The sequence below is a fragment of the Trichomycterus rosablanca genome, chromosome 6, assembly GCF_030014385.1.
Source record: "Trichomycterus rosablanca isolate fTriRos1 chromosome 6, fTriRos1.hap1, whole genome shotgun sequence".
NCBI lineage: Eukaryota > Metazoa > Chordata > Actinopteri > Siluriformes > Trichomycteridae > Trichomycterus > Trichomycterus rosablanca.
Genome location: NC_085993.1, coordinates 23,138,251 through 23,152,385, shown reverse-complemented (window position 1 = coordinate 23,152,385; position 14,135 = coordinate 23,138,251). Strand labels below are relative to the sequence as shown.

At 40.0% G+C, this 14,135-nt stretch overlaps 1 protein-coding gene across 1 annotated transcript in view; it reads left to right on the top strand.

The window, feature by feature from the left end:
- The window catches only part of matn4 (matrilin 4), a 39,802-nt gene that overhangs the window by 7,455 nt on the left and 18,212 nt on the right, over positions 1-14,135 (top strand). The window contains 12 exon segments of the mRNA XM_062997178.1: positions 4,346-4,468; positions 4,565-4,687; positions 4,989-5,005; positions 5,007-5,023; positions 5,025-5,104; positions 6,634-6,756; positions 6,854-6,976; positions 7,090-7,212; positions 7,430-7,552; positions 9,982-10,104; positions 10,310-10,432; positions 13,362-13,484. Coding sequence (XP_062853248.1) covers positions 4,346-4,468; positions 4,565-4,687; positions 4,989-5,005; positions 5,007-5,023; positions 5,025-5,104; positions 6,634-6,756; positions 6,854-6,976; positions 7,090-7,212; positions 7,430-7,552; positions 9,982-10,104; positions 10,310-10,432; positions 13,362-13,484 — 1,221 coding nt within the window.

Here is a 14,135-nt window from a genome sequence, read left to right as displayed (position 1 = left end):
ACCAGTGCTCAATGACTTGGTGGCTGATGTGTTACTGCCTATCCATACAAATTGAGGCCTTTTTGTAAGAAAGTCTAGTATACATTTACAAAATGGAATACTCAGACCCAGCGAGTCCAGTTGCAAGCTGCATTCAACGAACAGCATCCATACAAATGTGTTCCTTTTCTCCAGATGTTCCAGACTCAGGTGGAGTGCTATGGATAAGGCATCCTCAGAGGAGCGATTCGGGCAGCAAGCAAACTGCAGCGAGAGTGGTAGAACAGATGTAATATGATCTTCAATGAGCTTTTCAAATCACTTCATTATAAGTGAAGTAGGTGCTACTGGGCAATAGTCATTTAAACTGGTAACTGGATTTTGTAGGTACAGGGATGAGGATCAAGGTTTTGAAGCAGGATGGTACAACAGCTAGACATAGAGAACTCTTGAATATGTCTGTAAGAAAATGAGTCAGCTGTTCTGCACACTCCTTAAGCATTGGTCGGATGGTATCAGGTCGGGTCCTGCAGCCTTCTGTGAGATGATTTTCCTCAGGGTCTGATGTACATTAGCTGGGTCAACACTTAGTATGTGGTACTCATGGTGTGGAGTGGCTTTCGTTGCTGGTATGGTATTTAATGCCTCAAACCGGCCAAAGAAATGTAGGTTATTTTGGGTTATTATTGAAGTCAATGTTGTCCTTACATGAATAGAGAAGAGGCCTATATTTTCTGCCACATCCTCTTGATGTCTCTGTTATCCTGAAAGTTGTTCTGAATTTTTGTCTATGGGCTGTCTTTGCAACCCTGATGGCCAATTGTTTAACTTAGACCTAAGGGTCGTTGTGTCACCAGAATTAAAAGCAGTGTGCCCTGCTGTCACTAGGGACCGGACCTCAGTGGTCATCCACTTTTTTTTTGTTTGCCCTGACTGTAATATTCTTACTGGCACAGACATCATGCACACATTTGTAAATGTAGCCCGCTACAGCATTAGGTGTCTGGATGATGAGATGGGGGCGGGGGATGGCCTAGAATGCCCCTTTAATGTTTGTATAGGCATGGTCCAAAATGTTGGCTCCTCTGTTAGCAAAATCCATATGTTGGTAAAAGTGCGGGAGGACTTTCTTCATGTTTACCTGGTTAAAATCCCCAGTAACAATGAATACCCCTTCAGGACATGTGCATAAAGGTCAACGCCTCCGATGTAGGGGTCAGGGCAGTTATCTCCCAATATGGGGGCCCCAACAACACTCTACATTGATCTGCATACTTGTCTCGTAGACTAACACAGTCTGAGATAAACTACTATGTTGGGTACAGAAAGCTGCTAGCTGTGAAGCTTGCCTTGGAGGAGTGGAGACATTGGCTTCTTGGTTTGGACAGACCACAAGGACCTGGCCTAAATCCAACAGGCCAAACAGTTTAACTCACATCAGACTAGGTGGTTCTTGCTCTTCGGCCTCTATGACTTTTTCCTGTCCTATCGGCCTAGCTCAAAATACACCAAACCAGAGTCTTCAACCCTCTTCCCCTTAAGCAAGCCTATCACTGCGGGAGACTTCTAGGAATCATCCCCTTACCATCCAATCTTGCCCCTGGCCCCACCCACGCACTAGACTTTGTAACAGGGTTGCCAACCTCCAAGGGCAACACATTATTTTAGTCATAGCAGACAGGTTCTCGAAGACTTGCAAATTCATAATTCACCAAGCCTATCATTTCGGGAAGCTTCTGAGAATCATCTTTTTCCTATCCCATCTTGCCCTTGGTCCCACCTAGCACTAGACTTCATAACAGGGTTGCCCCCTTTCCAGGGAAACACCATTATTCTAGTCATAGCAGACAGATTCTCGAAGACTTGCAAATCCATTGGCCAAAGGGACTGCCAAAATAATGATCTGCTCTCTGACTGACAAGTCAGCCTTAACAAGCCCCTATTCCTTGGCAAACCAGCTCCTTTTGGTATAGTATGCCAACAACACCTTATGGCACTCCTCTATTGGCATGTCCCCTTCTAAGTAACAAATTGGATTCAAACTGCTCATGTTTCTGGAGGAGGCAGATATCAGTGTCCCCTCAGTGCACTATCAGAAAAGCTACCACTACCAGAAAAGCTGTTGCCAGTTGTAAGACACACTTGTCCACTAATGACCTTCTTCTCTCTGGAGTCAAATAAACTGGGCCCTAGATACGTGGGATCATTTAAGGTGCTTAGGAGGGTAAATCCAGTGGTCTACCAAGCACCAACTACCACGCACCATAAGGATCAATCCAACAGTTCATGTATCGTGTTTTTTTTGCAGCTCCTTGAAACCCCCTCTAAACCCAAATCCTCCACCACCCTGACTGGTTGCTGGCGCCCCTGCCTATTTAGTAAAGTGCATCCTTGACATCCGTTGAGTGAAGCAACCAGTGTCTAGTAGATTGGGAAGGCTATGGCTACAGCCTTAAACGAACTACAGTTCGAAGGAGCTGCAGAGCGCAAACTCACAGCACCTGTGGTCAGGGGTACTTAAGGAAACCCTAAACGCCCATTTGGTGCTGAATCATCCTCAGTCGGTAAGGTAGTTGGCTGGTGTGCTTTGCTTTTCCCACTTTTTTCCTGTGACATTGCTTTTCTCTAAACACTCTCAAAGCGCTGTTTGGTTGCCCTTGCTTCTGTGTTGCGGAAGACATTACTTTCAGCAGAGAATACTTTTCCTGAGTCGGTTCTCTAAATGAACTGCTCTATTTAATGTGTCCTGGAGTCGGATCGCTATTTTTACTCCCTCTCTGTTTTAGCTCCTTTTTGCCTTTTTCCTTTGTTCAGCTCTGGGAAAGAAGCATTGGGACCTTGGCTGTGTGTCAGACGACTGCTGGACTGAATAACTGGTTGACTGACCAGAGTCGTAGTTCCACCTAGCGCTGTCTCCCATTGAGCATTAGTTAGCCATCAGAGGATTTTAGAATTTCCCCCTGTCTTATCCTTATTAAACTAATCAGACTGTCGGAGGTTCATTCCTTTTACCCCCACAGCCGAACTTCTTGTCCTACCATACAGAATCCCCTTTTTTCACTTTTTTTACTTCTCTGTAGTTCCACAACCATGCTTTCCTTTACCTTTTCATGAATATTGGGTCCAGACACCCCCTGCTGGTTATCCAAGTTAATTTGACGGTTACCAGGCAATTTACATCGTGATTGTTAAATGAGATTTTCTTTGTCAAGCACTTCCAACTTCTTCTGAGTCAAGTTATTTGGCTGTTTGTTTATGGTTGTTGTATTGCTGAAATCAAATAGCTTTCTTATATTCGCTTGTACATGTTCTCTTCTTTAAGTGAAATGCCTTGGTACCATTTGCAAAAAAGAAGCCCCACTTTATACATCACTGTGGTTAGGGTGTTCTTATGTTCATATGCACAACCCTTCTTTCTTCAAACAAGCCTGACAATTATTATAATTTTTTTTTTAATGCATTTTCTCCCCACTTTCCTCCCGATTTAGTGCAATCAATTTATCTTCCACTGCTGAGGGATACCCGATTGCATCCGAGGAGAGCACGTCACTGTACACGCCTCTTCCAACACGTGCACAGCCCTCCTCTTCTCGCCCATTCATGCAGCACAGGCGTCTCTTCTGCCAATCAGGGTCATAAAGGGTCCCACAGCGTATAAAGATCCCACCCACATATAGTCCAGTCATCCCCCCTGTAGATATGGTGGCCAATTAGTATCTGCTGCAGGCACTGCCAATTATGCCCGCCAGATGGCGCCCAGCTGACCGGTGGCAACGCCGAGTACCGAACCGAGGAGTTCAGATCTCGGTGCTGGTGTGCTAGCGGAATATCCCGCTGTGCCATCTGGGCGCCCCATGACAATTATTTTAATAATTTTTTGAGACATTTATTTTTGTTTAATCTGTCCATTGTTCTAATTTTTTTATTGCTTAATAAGTTTATTGCTTATTGCTCTCCATGTAACTGTTGTTCCTGCAGTTGTCCTGTCATCATGCAGCTCTTTTTCATGAAATGCTGGCTTATCTCTTTTCTATCAGGGGAAGATTGATTCAGTAAATGTTTCTTTTTTTGGATTATTGATTATTATTCTGACATATACAAGACACACAGGAAGTATAATGAACACAGAAAAGTATAAGGAAGGTGCAAAGAGCCCATGAAAATTTTTTTTTTTTACTTTAATCTAGAACTGAAGTAAAAAAAAAAAAAAAAAAGGTCAGAACACATTGTTTGTGTGGATTTAAAGTGGATATATGCACTGGAAGCAAAAACAAAACTGGTTGAATACTTGTTTTCCCCCACTGTACACAAAACGCTTTTATGTATTGCCTTATGTGTCTGTCTTAAAAAGCTATATTTTTTTCAGAAATGGATCTTTGTATTTCGTCTGACCATGGCTGTGATCATATCTGTGAGAGTTCTCCTGGCTCATACCACTGTCTTTGCCTGCCTGGTTACACACTCGGCAGTGATGGAAAGACCTGCAATGGTGTGTATTGTACAAACAGGAAAACTCAAAACTAGGTTTTTGCAGATGCTGTAGTAATTATATGTATATAATTGCTTGTATTCTTGTACCTTGTAGCTATCGATCTGTGTGTGGAGGGGAAGCATAACTGTGAGCAGATTTGTATCAGCTCTCCTGGCTTTTTCACCTGTGACTGCAATACTGGCTACACACTCAACGAAGACAAGAGGACCTGCAAAAGTCAGTGACCTACAGATTCCACTGATAACCATTACTAAACACATACCTAATTACAATTACATTATAATTATACAACATTTAACTAAAATTCTTACAGAATATACTACCTGTTTACTCATAAATATATATACAATAGTGTTTATGTAGACCCAGGTGTGTACATTTACAAATTATGTCCAAAGGTCAGAATAATTTTTATTTAATTAAATTAATTAAAATGAAAAAACTCCACAACACAACAAACTGTGCAAAAAGTCAGGAGATCTCAGTATTTTCTAAATTCACTGTATGTGATCCACAGTGATCGACTACTGCTCAATTTGGAAATGATAGCTGTGTGTGTGAGTGTGCTTCAAAGGTTTTATTGATGCTGCTATGAAGGACACACTCTTAACAAGGATAAAACAAGTTGTACAAATTAGTGAGGGCAATCAGGCCACACACACTTAAAACATCTACATTTCACTTCAAACCTCAATTGAAAACATGCACTAGCAATTGCAGCTGAAGGATTGCAGTTGAAGTCAGCATTTTTACATTATTAATTGTTAGCGAAATACCGTATATAACGACAGGTTTGGGATTTCAAAATCTTTTCGAGTGAGTAAAGGATTGGAACACATATTTTCTTTCTATTTTTTACATTTTATCATGCACAGTTTCCCATTGCACTTGTAACAACACCCATGGCCAAGCAGAGACACAGGTTAGGACACTCCTCATTGGGTATATGTGCAGCCAGTTCGTATTCTTTTACTGTGCAGCAGCGGGAAACTGACTAGAACAAAGTAGAAAGTTCTATTTTGTCACTATGCTTTGATAGTATCTATATTGATTTCTGTGCCACATAAATAGAGCTAGTGTATTGAACCCATTAAAATAACAGTGAACAATGGCCCTTGGCCATAAGTGAAAATAAGAATCAAATTTTCACATCATCCAAAGATAGCAGTTGTCTGAAATGGTCAGATGTAATTCAAGAATCACCAAAAGCTATTTGGCATTAATTAGTACTTCCTGGAACATGGATAGCAATGTCCACATTCAAATAAGCTTTATATCTCCATGGGCTTAGATGTTGCTGAGAAAGAAAATTTTTTTCTCAAATCTCAAGACTGCTTTGACACCTCAAACTCCTTGTTGTGCTCCTCAAACCATTCCTGAACCATTTTTGCTTTGTGGCAGGGGTACATGGTCTGCAACAATGCTTAGGTAGGTGGTTCATGTCAAAGTAACATCCACATGGATGGCAAGAAACAAGGTTTTCCAGCTAAACATTGCCCAAAGCATCACAATGCCTTCGCCTGCTTGCCTTCTATGACTGGTCTGCGGCTATGCAGCCCCATACGCAACAAACTGAGATGCACTGTGTATTCTGACACCTTTCTATCAGAACCAGCATTAACTTCTTCAGCAATTTGAGCTACAGTAGCTGGTCTGTTGGATCAGACCACACGGGACAGCCTTCTTTCCCCACATACATCAATGAGCCTTGGCTGCCCATGACCCTGTTGCCGGTTTACTACTGTTCCTTCTCTGGACCACTTTTGATAGATACAAGAGCTGCAGTTTTGGAGATGCTCTGACCCAGTCGTCTAGCCATCACAATTTGGCTCTTGTCAAACTGCTCAAATACTTATGCTTGCTCATTTTCCTGCTTCTAACATCAACTTTGAGGATAAAATGTTCACTTGCTGCCTAATATATCCCACCCACTAACAGGTGCTGTGTTGAAGAGATAATCCGTGTTATTCACTTCACCTGTCAGTGGTCATAATGTTATGCCTGATCGGTGTATATATATAATGTATTAATCGCCCATCATTGTATTTTTCCACTGTTACAGCATTATTGCAGAAAACTATGACGGTATGTGATTACTTTTTTTTTTTTTGTACTTAAATACTTTTTCCTAATTTGCCAAACACATGCTCTATCTGTTTCAGTGATCAACTACTGCTCATTTAGGAATGATAGCTGTGAGCACGAGTGTGAGAGTGTCCTCAATGGCTTTAACTGTCGCTGTAGGGAGGGATACACACTTAATGAAGATAGAAAGACTTGCACAAGTAAGTGATTGCATTCAGCCATTCACTTTTTTCCTTTAAGATTAATATGTTGCTTATTTAACTCTGTCACTCTGTCACTGTTTCTTATGTCTTTCAGTGATTGACTACTGCTCATTTGGAAATGATGGTTGTGAGCATAAGTGTGTGAGCATCCTAAATGGCTTTAATTGTCACTGTAATGAAGGATACTTACTAAATGAAGATAAAAGAACTTGTACAAGTTAGTAATTTAATTCAGCCATTTATGTCCTTCTCTTACCAAATAATAGCTTTGTTTGCTTGTTTAGCTTTTTCACATGTGCACAATCTTTTACTCTTCTCTACCTTTTTTAGTGATTGACTACTGCTCATTTGGAAATGATAGTTGTGATCATGAGTGCGTGAGCATCCTAAAAGGCTTTAATTGTCGCTGTAATGAAGGATACTCACTCAATGAAGATAAAAGAACCTGTACAAGTTAGTAAAGGCAACCAACCAAATATACTTTCTCTGTTTCACACACTGCATTGATTGCTTATTTTGATCTTGCTTACTTTGTATTTTATAGTATATAGTTTAGTATTCAGCTATTTATGCCATTCATGTCTTTCTCTTACCAAATAATTGCTTTGTTTGCTTGTTTAGCTTTTCCACATGTGCACAATCCTTCACTCTTCTCTACCTTTTTTTTTAGTGATTGACTACTGCTCATTCGGAAATGATAGCTGTGAGCATGAGTGCGTAAGCATCCTAAAAGGCTTTTACTGTCGCTGTAATGAAGGATACTCACTCAATAAAGATAAAAGAACATGCACAAGTTAGTGAAGGCAACCAACCAAATATACTTTCTTTCACACATTGCATTGATTGCTCTTATCTTGCTTAATTAATATTTTATAGTACAGTAGACCCTTGACTATGGATTTAATTGGTTCTGAAATGCTGTTCTTAAGTCAAAATGTTCGAATGTTAAACCTATTTTTCCCATAAGAAATAATGTAAATAGAATTAATCCGTGCCAGACCTCCCAAACCCCCCCTTATCTAACCTCTCTAATGTCTTAAATGGTATTTTTGTTATAAATACAACTATATTTTTCCTTAAATCTTAAATTATAGAATAGACATTACTGTAATTAACAATAATAAACAACAATACACAGTAGTACTGTACATAAAAACACATCACATTTCAGTACAGTACGTGTGCTGTACCATACACCACAATTAATTTCTTTCTTTTTTTTTAATAAAATGTATTTACCCTGCCATCTATCACCATCTATGGCATTTGTCTTTCATTAAGCCACACTAAAAGTAACCTTTCCACTTCATCTAACACTGATGGTGGTAATTTTGTTATTTGCGTTATACCTTTAGCAACACTAACTTCCTTGTACTCGTCTTTTCTACTCAAAATCGTACATATTGTCGATTTCACCATTCTAATTATAGAATATTTCTCGATAATTTCCTTCTTTTTTTCCAATAGTAATAGTTTTTTATTTTCTTATCACTACACTTTCTCTGCACCTTATTTGGGGCCATTTTGATATTGCATTTTACAAAATATAAAGAAAACACCGGAAAAACACCGCCTGCTGTCCGGATTTTTGCTCACTGTATATATATACAGTGTATCACAAAAGTGAGTACACCCCTCACATTTCTGCAAATATTTTATTATATCTTTTCATGGGACAACACTATAGACATGAAACTTGAATATAACTTAGAGTAGTCAGTGTACAACTTGTAAAGCAGTGTAGATTTACTGTCTTCTAAAAATAACTGAACACACAGCCATTAATGTATAAATGGCTGGCAACATAAGTGAGTACACCCCACAGTGAACATGTCCAGTTTTCGAAGGGAGGGGATCATGCTCTGTTTCAGAATGTCACAGTACATGTTGGAATTCATGTTTCCCTCAATGAACTGCAGCTCCCCAGTGCCAGCAACACTCATGCAGCCCAAGACCATGATGCTACCACCACCATGCTTGACTGTAGGCAAGATACAGTTTTCTTGGTACTTCTCACCAGGGCGCCGCCACACATGCTGGACACCATCTGAGCCAAACAAGCTTATCTTGGTCTCGTCAGACCACAGGGCATTCCAGTAATCCATGTTCTTGGACTGCTTGTCTTCAGCAAACTGTTTGCGGGCTTTCTTGTGCGTCAGCTTCCTTCTGGGATGACGACCATGCAGACCAAGTTGATGCAGTGTGCGGCGTATGGTCTGAGCACTGACAGGCTGACCTCCCACGTCTTCAACCTCTGCAGCAATGCTGGCAGCACTCGTGTCTATTTTTTAAAGCCAACCTCTGGATATGATGCCGAACACGTGGACTCAACTTCTTTGGTCGACCCTGGCGAAGCCTGTTCCGAGTGGAACCTGTCCTGGAAAACCGCTGTATGACCTTGGCCACCATGCTGTAGCTCAGTTTCAGGGTGTTAGCAATCTTCTTATAGCCCAGGCCATCTTTGTGGAGAGCAACAATTCTATTTCTCACATCCTCAGAGAGTTCTTTGCCATGAGGTGCCATGTTGAATATCCAGTGGCCAGTATGAGAGAATTGTACCCAAAACACCAAATTTAACAGCCCTGCTCCCCATTTACACCTGGGACCTTGACACATGACACCAGGGAGGGACAACGACACATTTGGGCACAATTTGGACATGTTCACTGTGGGGTGTACTCACTTATGTTGCCAGCTATTTAGACATTAATGGCTGTGTGTTGAGTTATTTTCAGAAGACAGTAAATCTACACTGCTATACAAGCTGTACACTGACTACTCTAAGTTATATCCAAGTTTCATGTCTATAGTGTTGTCCCATGAAAAGATATAATGAAATATTTGCAGAAATGTGAGGGGTGTACTCACTTTTGTGATACACTGTATATATATATATATATATATATATATATATATATATAGAGAGAGAGAGAGAGAGAGAGAGACGGTCGGAGTCAACTTGTTTGTGATGTCACGTATTTCGTTCGCATGCGAATTTTGGTTCGTAATCCGAAATTTGTTCGGACGTTAAGTGGAAAAAAATTGCTCGTAACCCAAAATGTTCGTATGGTAAACGGTTCGTAAGTCAAAGGTCTACTGTATATAGTTTATTATTTAGCCATTTATGCCATTTATGTCCTTCTCTTACCAAACAATTGCTTTGTTTGCTTGTTTAGCCTTTCCACATGTGCACAATCTTTCACTCTTCTCTACCATTTTTAGTGATTGACTACTGTTCATTTGGAAATGATAGCTGTGAGCAAGAATGTGTGAGTGTCCTTAATGGCTTTTACTGTCACTGTAATGAAGGATACTCACTCAATGAAGATAAAACAACCTGCACAAGTTAGTAAAGGCAACCAAACCACAGAACTTTCTCTCTTTTACACATTGCATTGATTGCTCTTTTTGATCTCGCTTATTTAATATTTTATAGTATATAGTATAATATTTAACCATTTATTTCCTTCTCTTACCAAGTAATTGCTTTGTTTGCTTGTTTAGCTTTTCCACATGTGCACAATCTTTCATTCTTCTCTACCTTTTTTAGTGATTGACTACTGCTCATTTGGAAATGATAGTTGTGAGCATGAGTGTGTGGGTATCCTTAATGGCTTTTACTGTCACTGTAATGAAGGATACTCACTCAATGAAGATAAAACAACCTGCACAAGTTAGTAAAGGCAACCAAACCACAGATACTTTCTCTCTTTTACACATTGCATTGATTGCTCTTTTTTTTTATCTTGCTTACTTAATCTGTTTGTTTTCTCATTTGATAATGATAGATGTGAGGATAAGTGTGGTAATTAGAAAATTACAGAGATATTTTGATAGTGTGAAAGTGTGGACCTAATGTCTGAGACCACTAGTGAAGATGCTTCTATTTTCTTTCTTTCTCAGATGTAATTTTTTGGTTTTTACAAGAAATCATATAATCAGCATAATAATTTAAGTGTAAAGTTGAATCTTTCAAATTCAGAATTTCTTTTGGAACATTTGACACTACCAAAAAGTAACCATGTCTGTTCTTTTGTACATAAGATCTTTTTTTTTTCTTGAGTCTCATCCTTTCTAATAAAGCCCAAGCTCAGACGACTTTTAGCATGTGGATTTGATCTACTTATCTGAAGCTACTTCAAATTTGCAGTCATTGTTTATTAAAATGGACATACCAAATACAAAGACACTCTGAAAATTATGTATTTTTTATAAGATGTATTTATTTATTCGCTTTGTTGTGTGGATTATATGATTTGTAATAAAAACATTGTTGCAAATTAGAATAATTTTAACTTGTATTTACAGATTTTTGGTATCTAAATTGCGTAACAAGTGAATACAAGGGATCTTCAAAAAGTTTCTGCTGGAAACGGTGAGGGTGGGAGGAGCAGTAATTGGTCGTGTCTGAGAGACTGAGAGAGCTTATAGTCCAGGTTTAACATCATCTGATTTCCACCTTTTTGGACCGCTCAAACAAGCTTTAAGGGGAAGAAGATTTTCATGTGATGATGATGTGAAAGCAGCGGTGCATCAGTGGCTACACACTGAACCAAAAAAATTTTTTGTTGATGGCATTAAAAAATTGGTACAACGCTGGGAAAAATTTATCGGAAGGTGACTGTGTAGAAAAGTGATGTCATTTGTTTTTGAAATTCTTGATAAATAGAGTTAACAAAAAAGTGTGGAAACTTTTTGAAGAACCCTCATACAAACAGGTGTAAATACAGAGGAATTGCTTTTAAAAATACTACTATTACACAATTTAATTTATATAACCCAAGTTATACAACACATGTTTTGTGTTCAATGTTTGCTACTTAGTTTTGTATATATATATATATATATATATATATATATATATATATATATATATACAGTGTATCACAAAAGTGAGTACACCCCTCACATTTCTGCAGATATTGAAGTATATCTTTTCATGGGACAACACTGACAAAATGACACTTTGACACAATGAAAAGTAGTCTGTGTGCAGCTTATATAACAGTGTACATTTATTCTTCCCTCAAAATAACTCAATATACAGCCATTAATGTCTAAACCACCGGCAACAAAAGTGAGTACACCCCTAAGTGAAAGTTCCTGAAGTGTCAATATTTTGTGTGGCCACCATTATTTCCCAGAACTGCCTTAACTCTCCTGGGCATGGAGTTTACCAGAGCTTCACAGGTTGCCACTGGAATGCTTTTCCACTCCTCCATGACGACATCACGGAGCTGGCGGATATTCGAGACTTTGCGCTCCTCCACCTTCCGCTTGAGGATGCCCCAAAGATGTTCTATTGGGTTTAGGTCTGGAGACATGCTTGGCCAGTCCATCACCTTTACCCTCAGCCTCTTCAAGAAAGCAGTGGTCGTCTTAGAGGTGTGTTTGGGGTCATTATCATGCTGGAACACTGCCCTGCGACCCAGTTTCCGGAGGGAGGGGATCATGCTCTGCTTCAGTATTTCACAGTACATATTGGAGTTCATGTGTCCCTCAATGAAATGTAACTCCCCAACACCTGCTGCACTCATGCAGCCCCAGACCATGGCATTCCCACCACCATGCTTGACTGTAGGCATGACACACTTATCTTTGTACTCCTCACCTGATTGCCGCCACACATGCTTGAGACCATCTGAACCAAACAAATTAATCTTGGTCTCATCAGACCATAGGACATGGTTCCAGTAATCCATGTCCTTTGTTGACATGTCTTCAGCAAACTGTTTGCGGGCTTTCTTGTGTAGAGACTTCAGAAGAGGCTTCCTTCTGGGGTGACAGCCATGCAGACCAATTTGATGTAGTGTGCGGCGTATGGTCTGAGCACTGATAGGCTGACCCCCCACCTTTTCAATCTCTGCAGCAATGCTGACAGCACTCCTGCGCCTATCTTTCAAAGACAGCAGTTGGATGTGACGCTGAGCACGTGCACTCAGCTTCTTTGGACGACCAACGCGAGGTCTGTTCTGAGTGGACCCTGCTCTTTTAAAACGCTGGATGATCTTGGCCACTGTGCTGCAGCTCAGTTTCAGGGTGTTGGCAATCTTTTTGTAGCCTTGGCCATCTTCATGTAGCGCAACAATTCGTCTTTTAAGATCCTCAGAGAGTTCTTTGCCATGAGGTGCCATGTTGGAACTTTCAGTGACCAGTATGAGAGAGTGTGAGAGCTGTACTACTAAATTAAACACACCTGCTCCCTATGCACACCTGAGACCTAGTAACACTAACAAATCACATGACATTTTGGAGGGAAAATGACAAGCAGTGCTCAATTTGGACATTTAAGGGTGTAGTCTCTTAGGGGTGTACTCACTTTTGTTGCCGGTGGTTTAGACATTAATGGCTGTATATTGAGTTATTTTGAGGGAAGAATAAATGTACACTGTTATATAAGCTGCACACAGACTACTTTTCATTGTGTCAAAGTGTCATTTTGTCAGTGTTGTCCCATGAAAAGATATACTTAAATATCTGCAGAAATGTGAGGGGTGTACTCACTTTTGTGATACACTGTACATATAATCATGCAAGTGTGGTTTAAAGAAAGTGTATGTACTTGTTTTCACCTGAAATTGTCTCTCCTCTGCTTGTTTTAGTGATTGACTACTGTTTGTTTGGGAATGACAGCTGCGAGCACGAGTGTGTGAGCATCCTTCATGGCTTTTACTGTCGCTGTAATGAAGGATACTCACTCAATGAAGATAAAAGAACCTGTAAAAGTTAGTAAAGATTTGTTCTTCTATCACACATTGCTTTTTTTGGATCTTGGAAAGTGATCAAAAACAGCAATATAATATGTAATCTTGTTTATTTGGAATAGTATGTACTATTGCTTATTTGGAAATTATCTCTATGAACATGAGTTCATCAGCATGTAAAATAGCCCTATTATTAAAAAACTATTTGGTTAAATAGAACAGAAACAATTTTATTTATTTGGAAATAATTTGATTAAGTAGCTGGCATGTCATGCTTAAAAGCAGTTCTGCCTAGTGCTCTAGTCTCCTTTAGTATTTAGTTTATTTATTTATTTATTTTGTATTTTACCCCTTTTTCTCCCACTTTAGCGCATCCAATTTCTGCCCGTCAATCATCCTCTCACTAATGCTGGTCCCTGCTCCTGATTGGGGAGGACGAGGCTGCTCCACGCCCCCTCCGACACGTGCACAGCAATCGAACATCTTATCACCTACACTTAACGAGTGCAGTGCAGTACAGCGCTGTGTACGGAGAGCCACACCCTCTACCCCACTCCTTTCCTATCTCCGTGCAGGCGCCACCAACCAGCCAGCAGAGGTCGTAATCCCACTAGTCTGAGAGAGTCTGGCTTAGTCCCCCCCCGATCTGAACAACACGCCAATTGTTGTCCA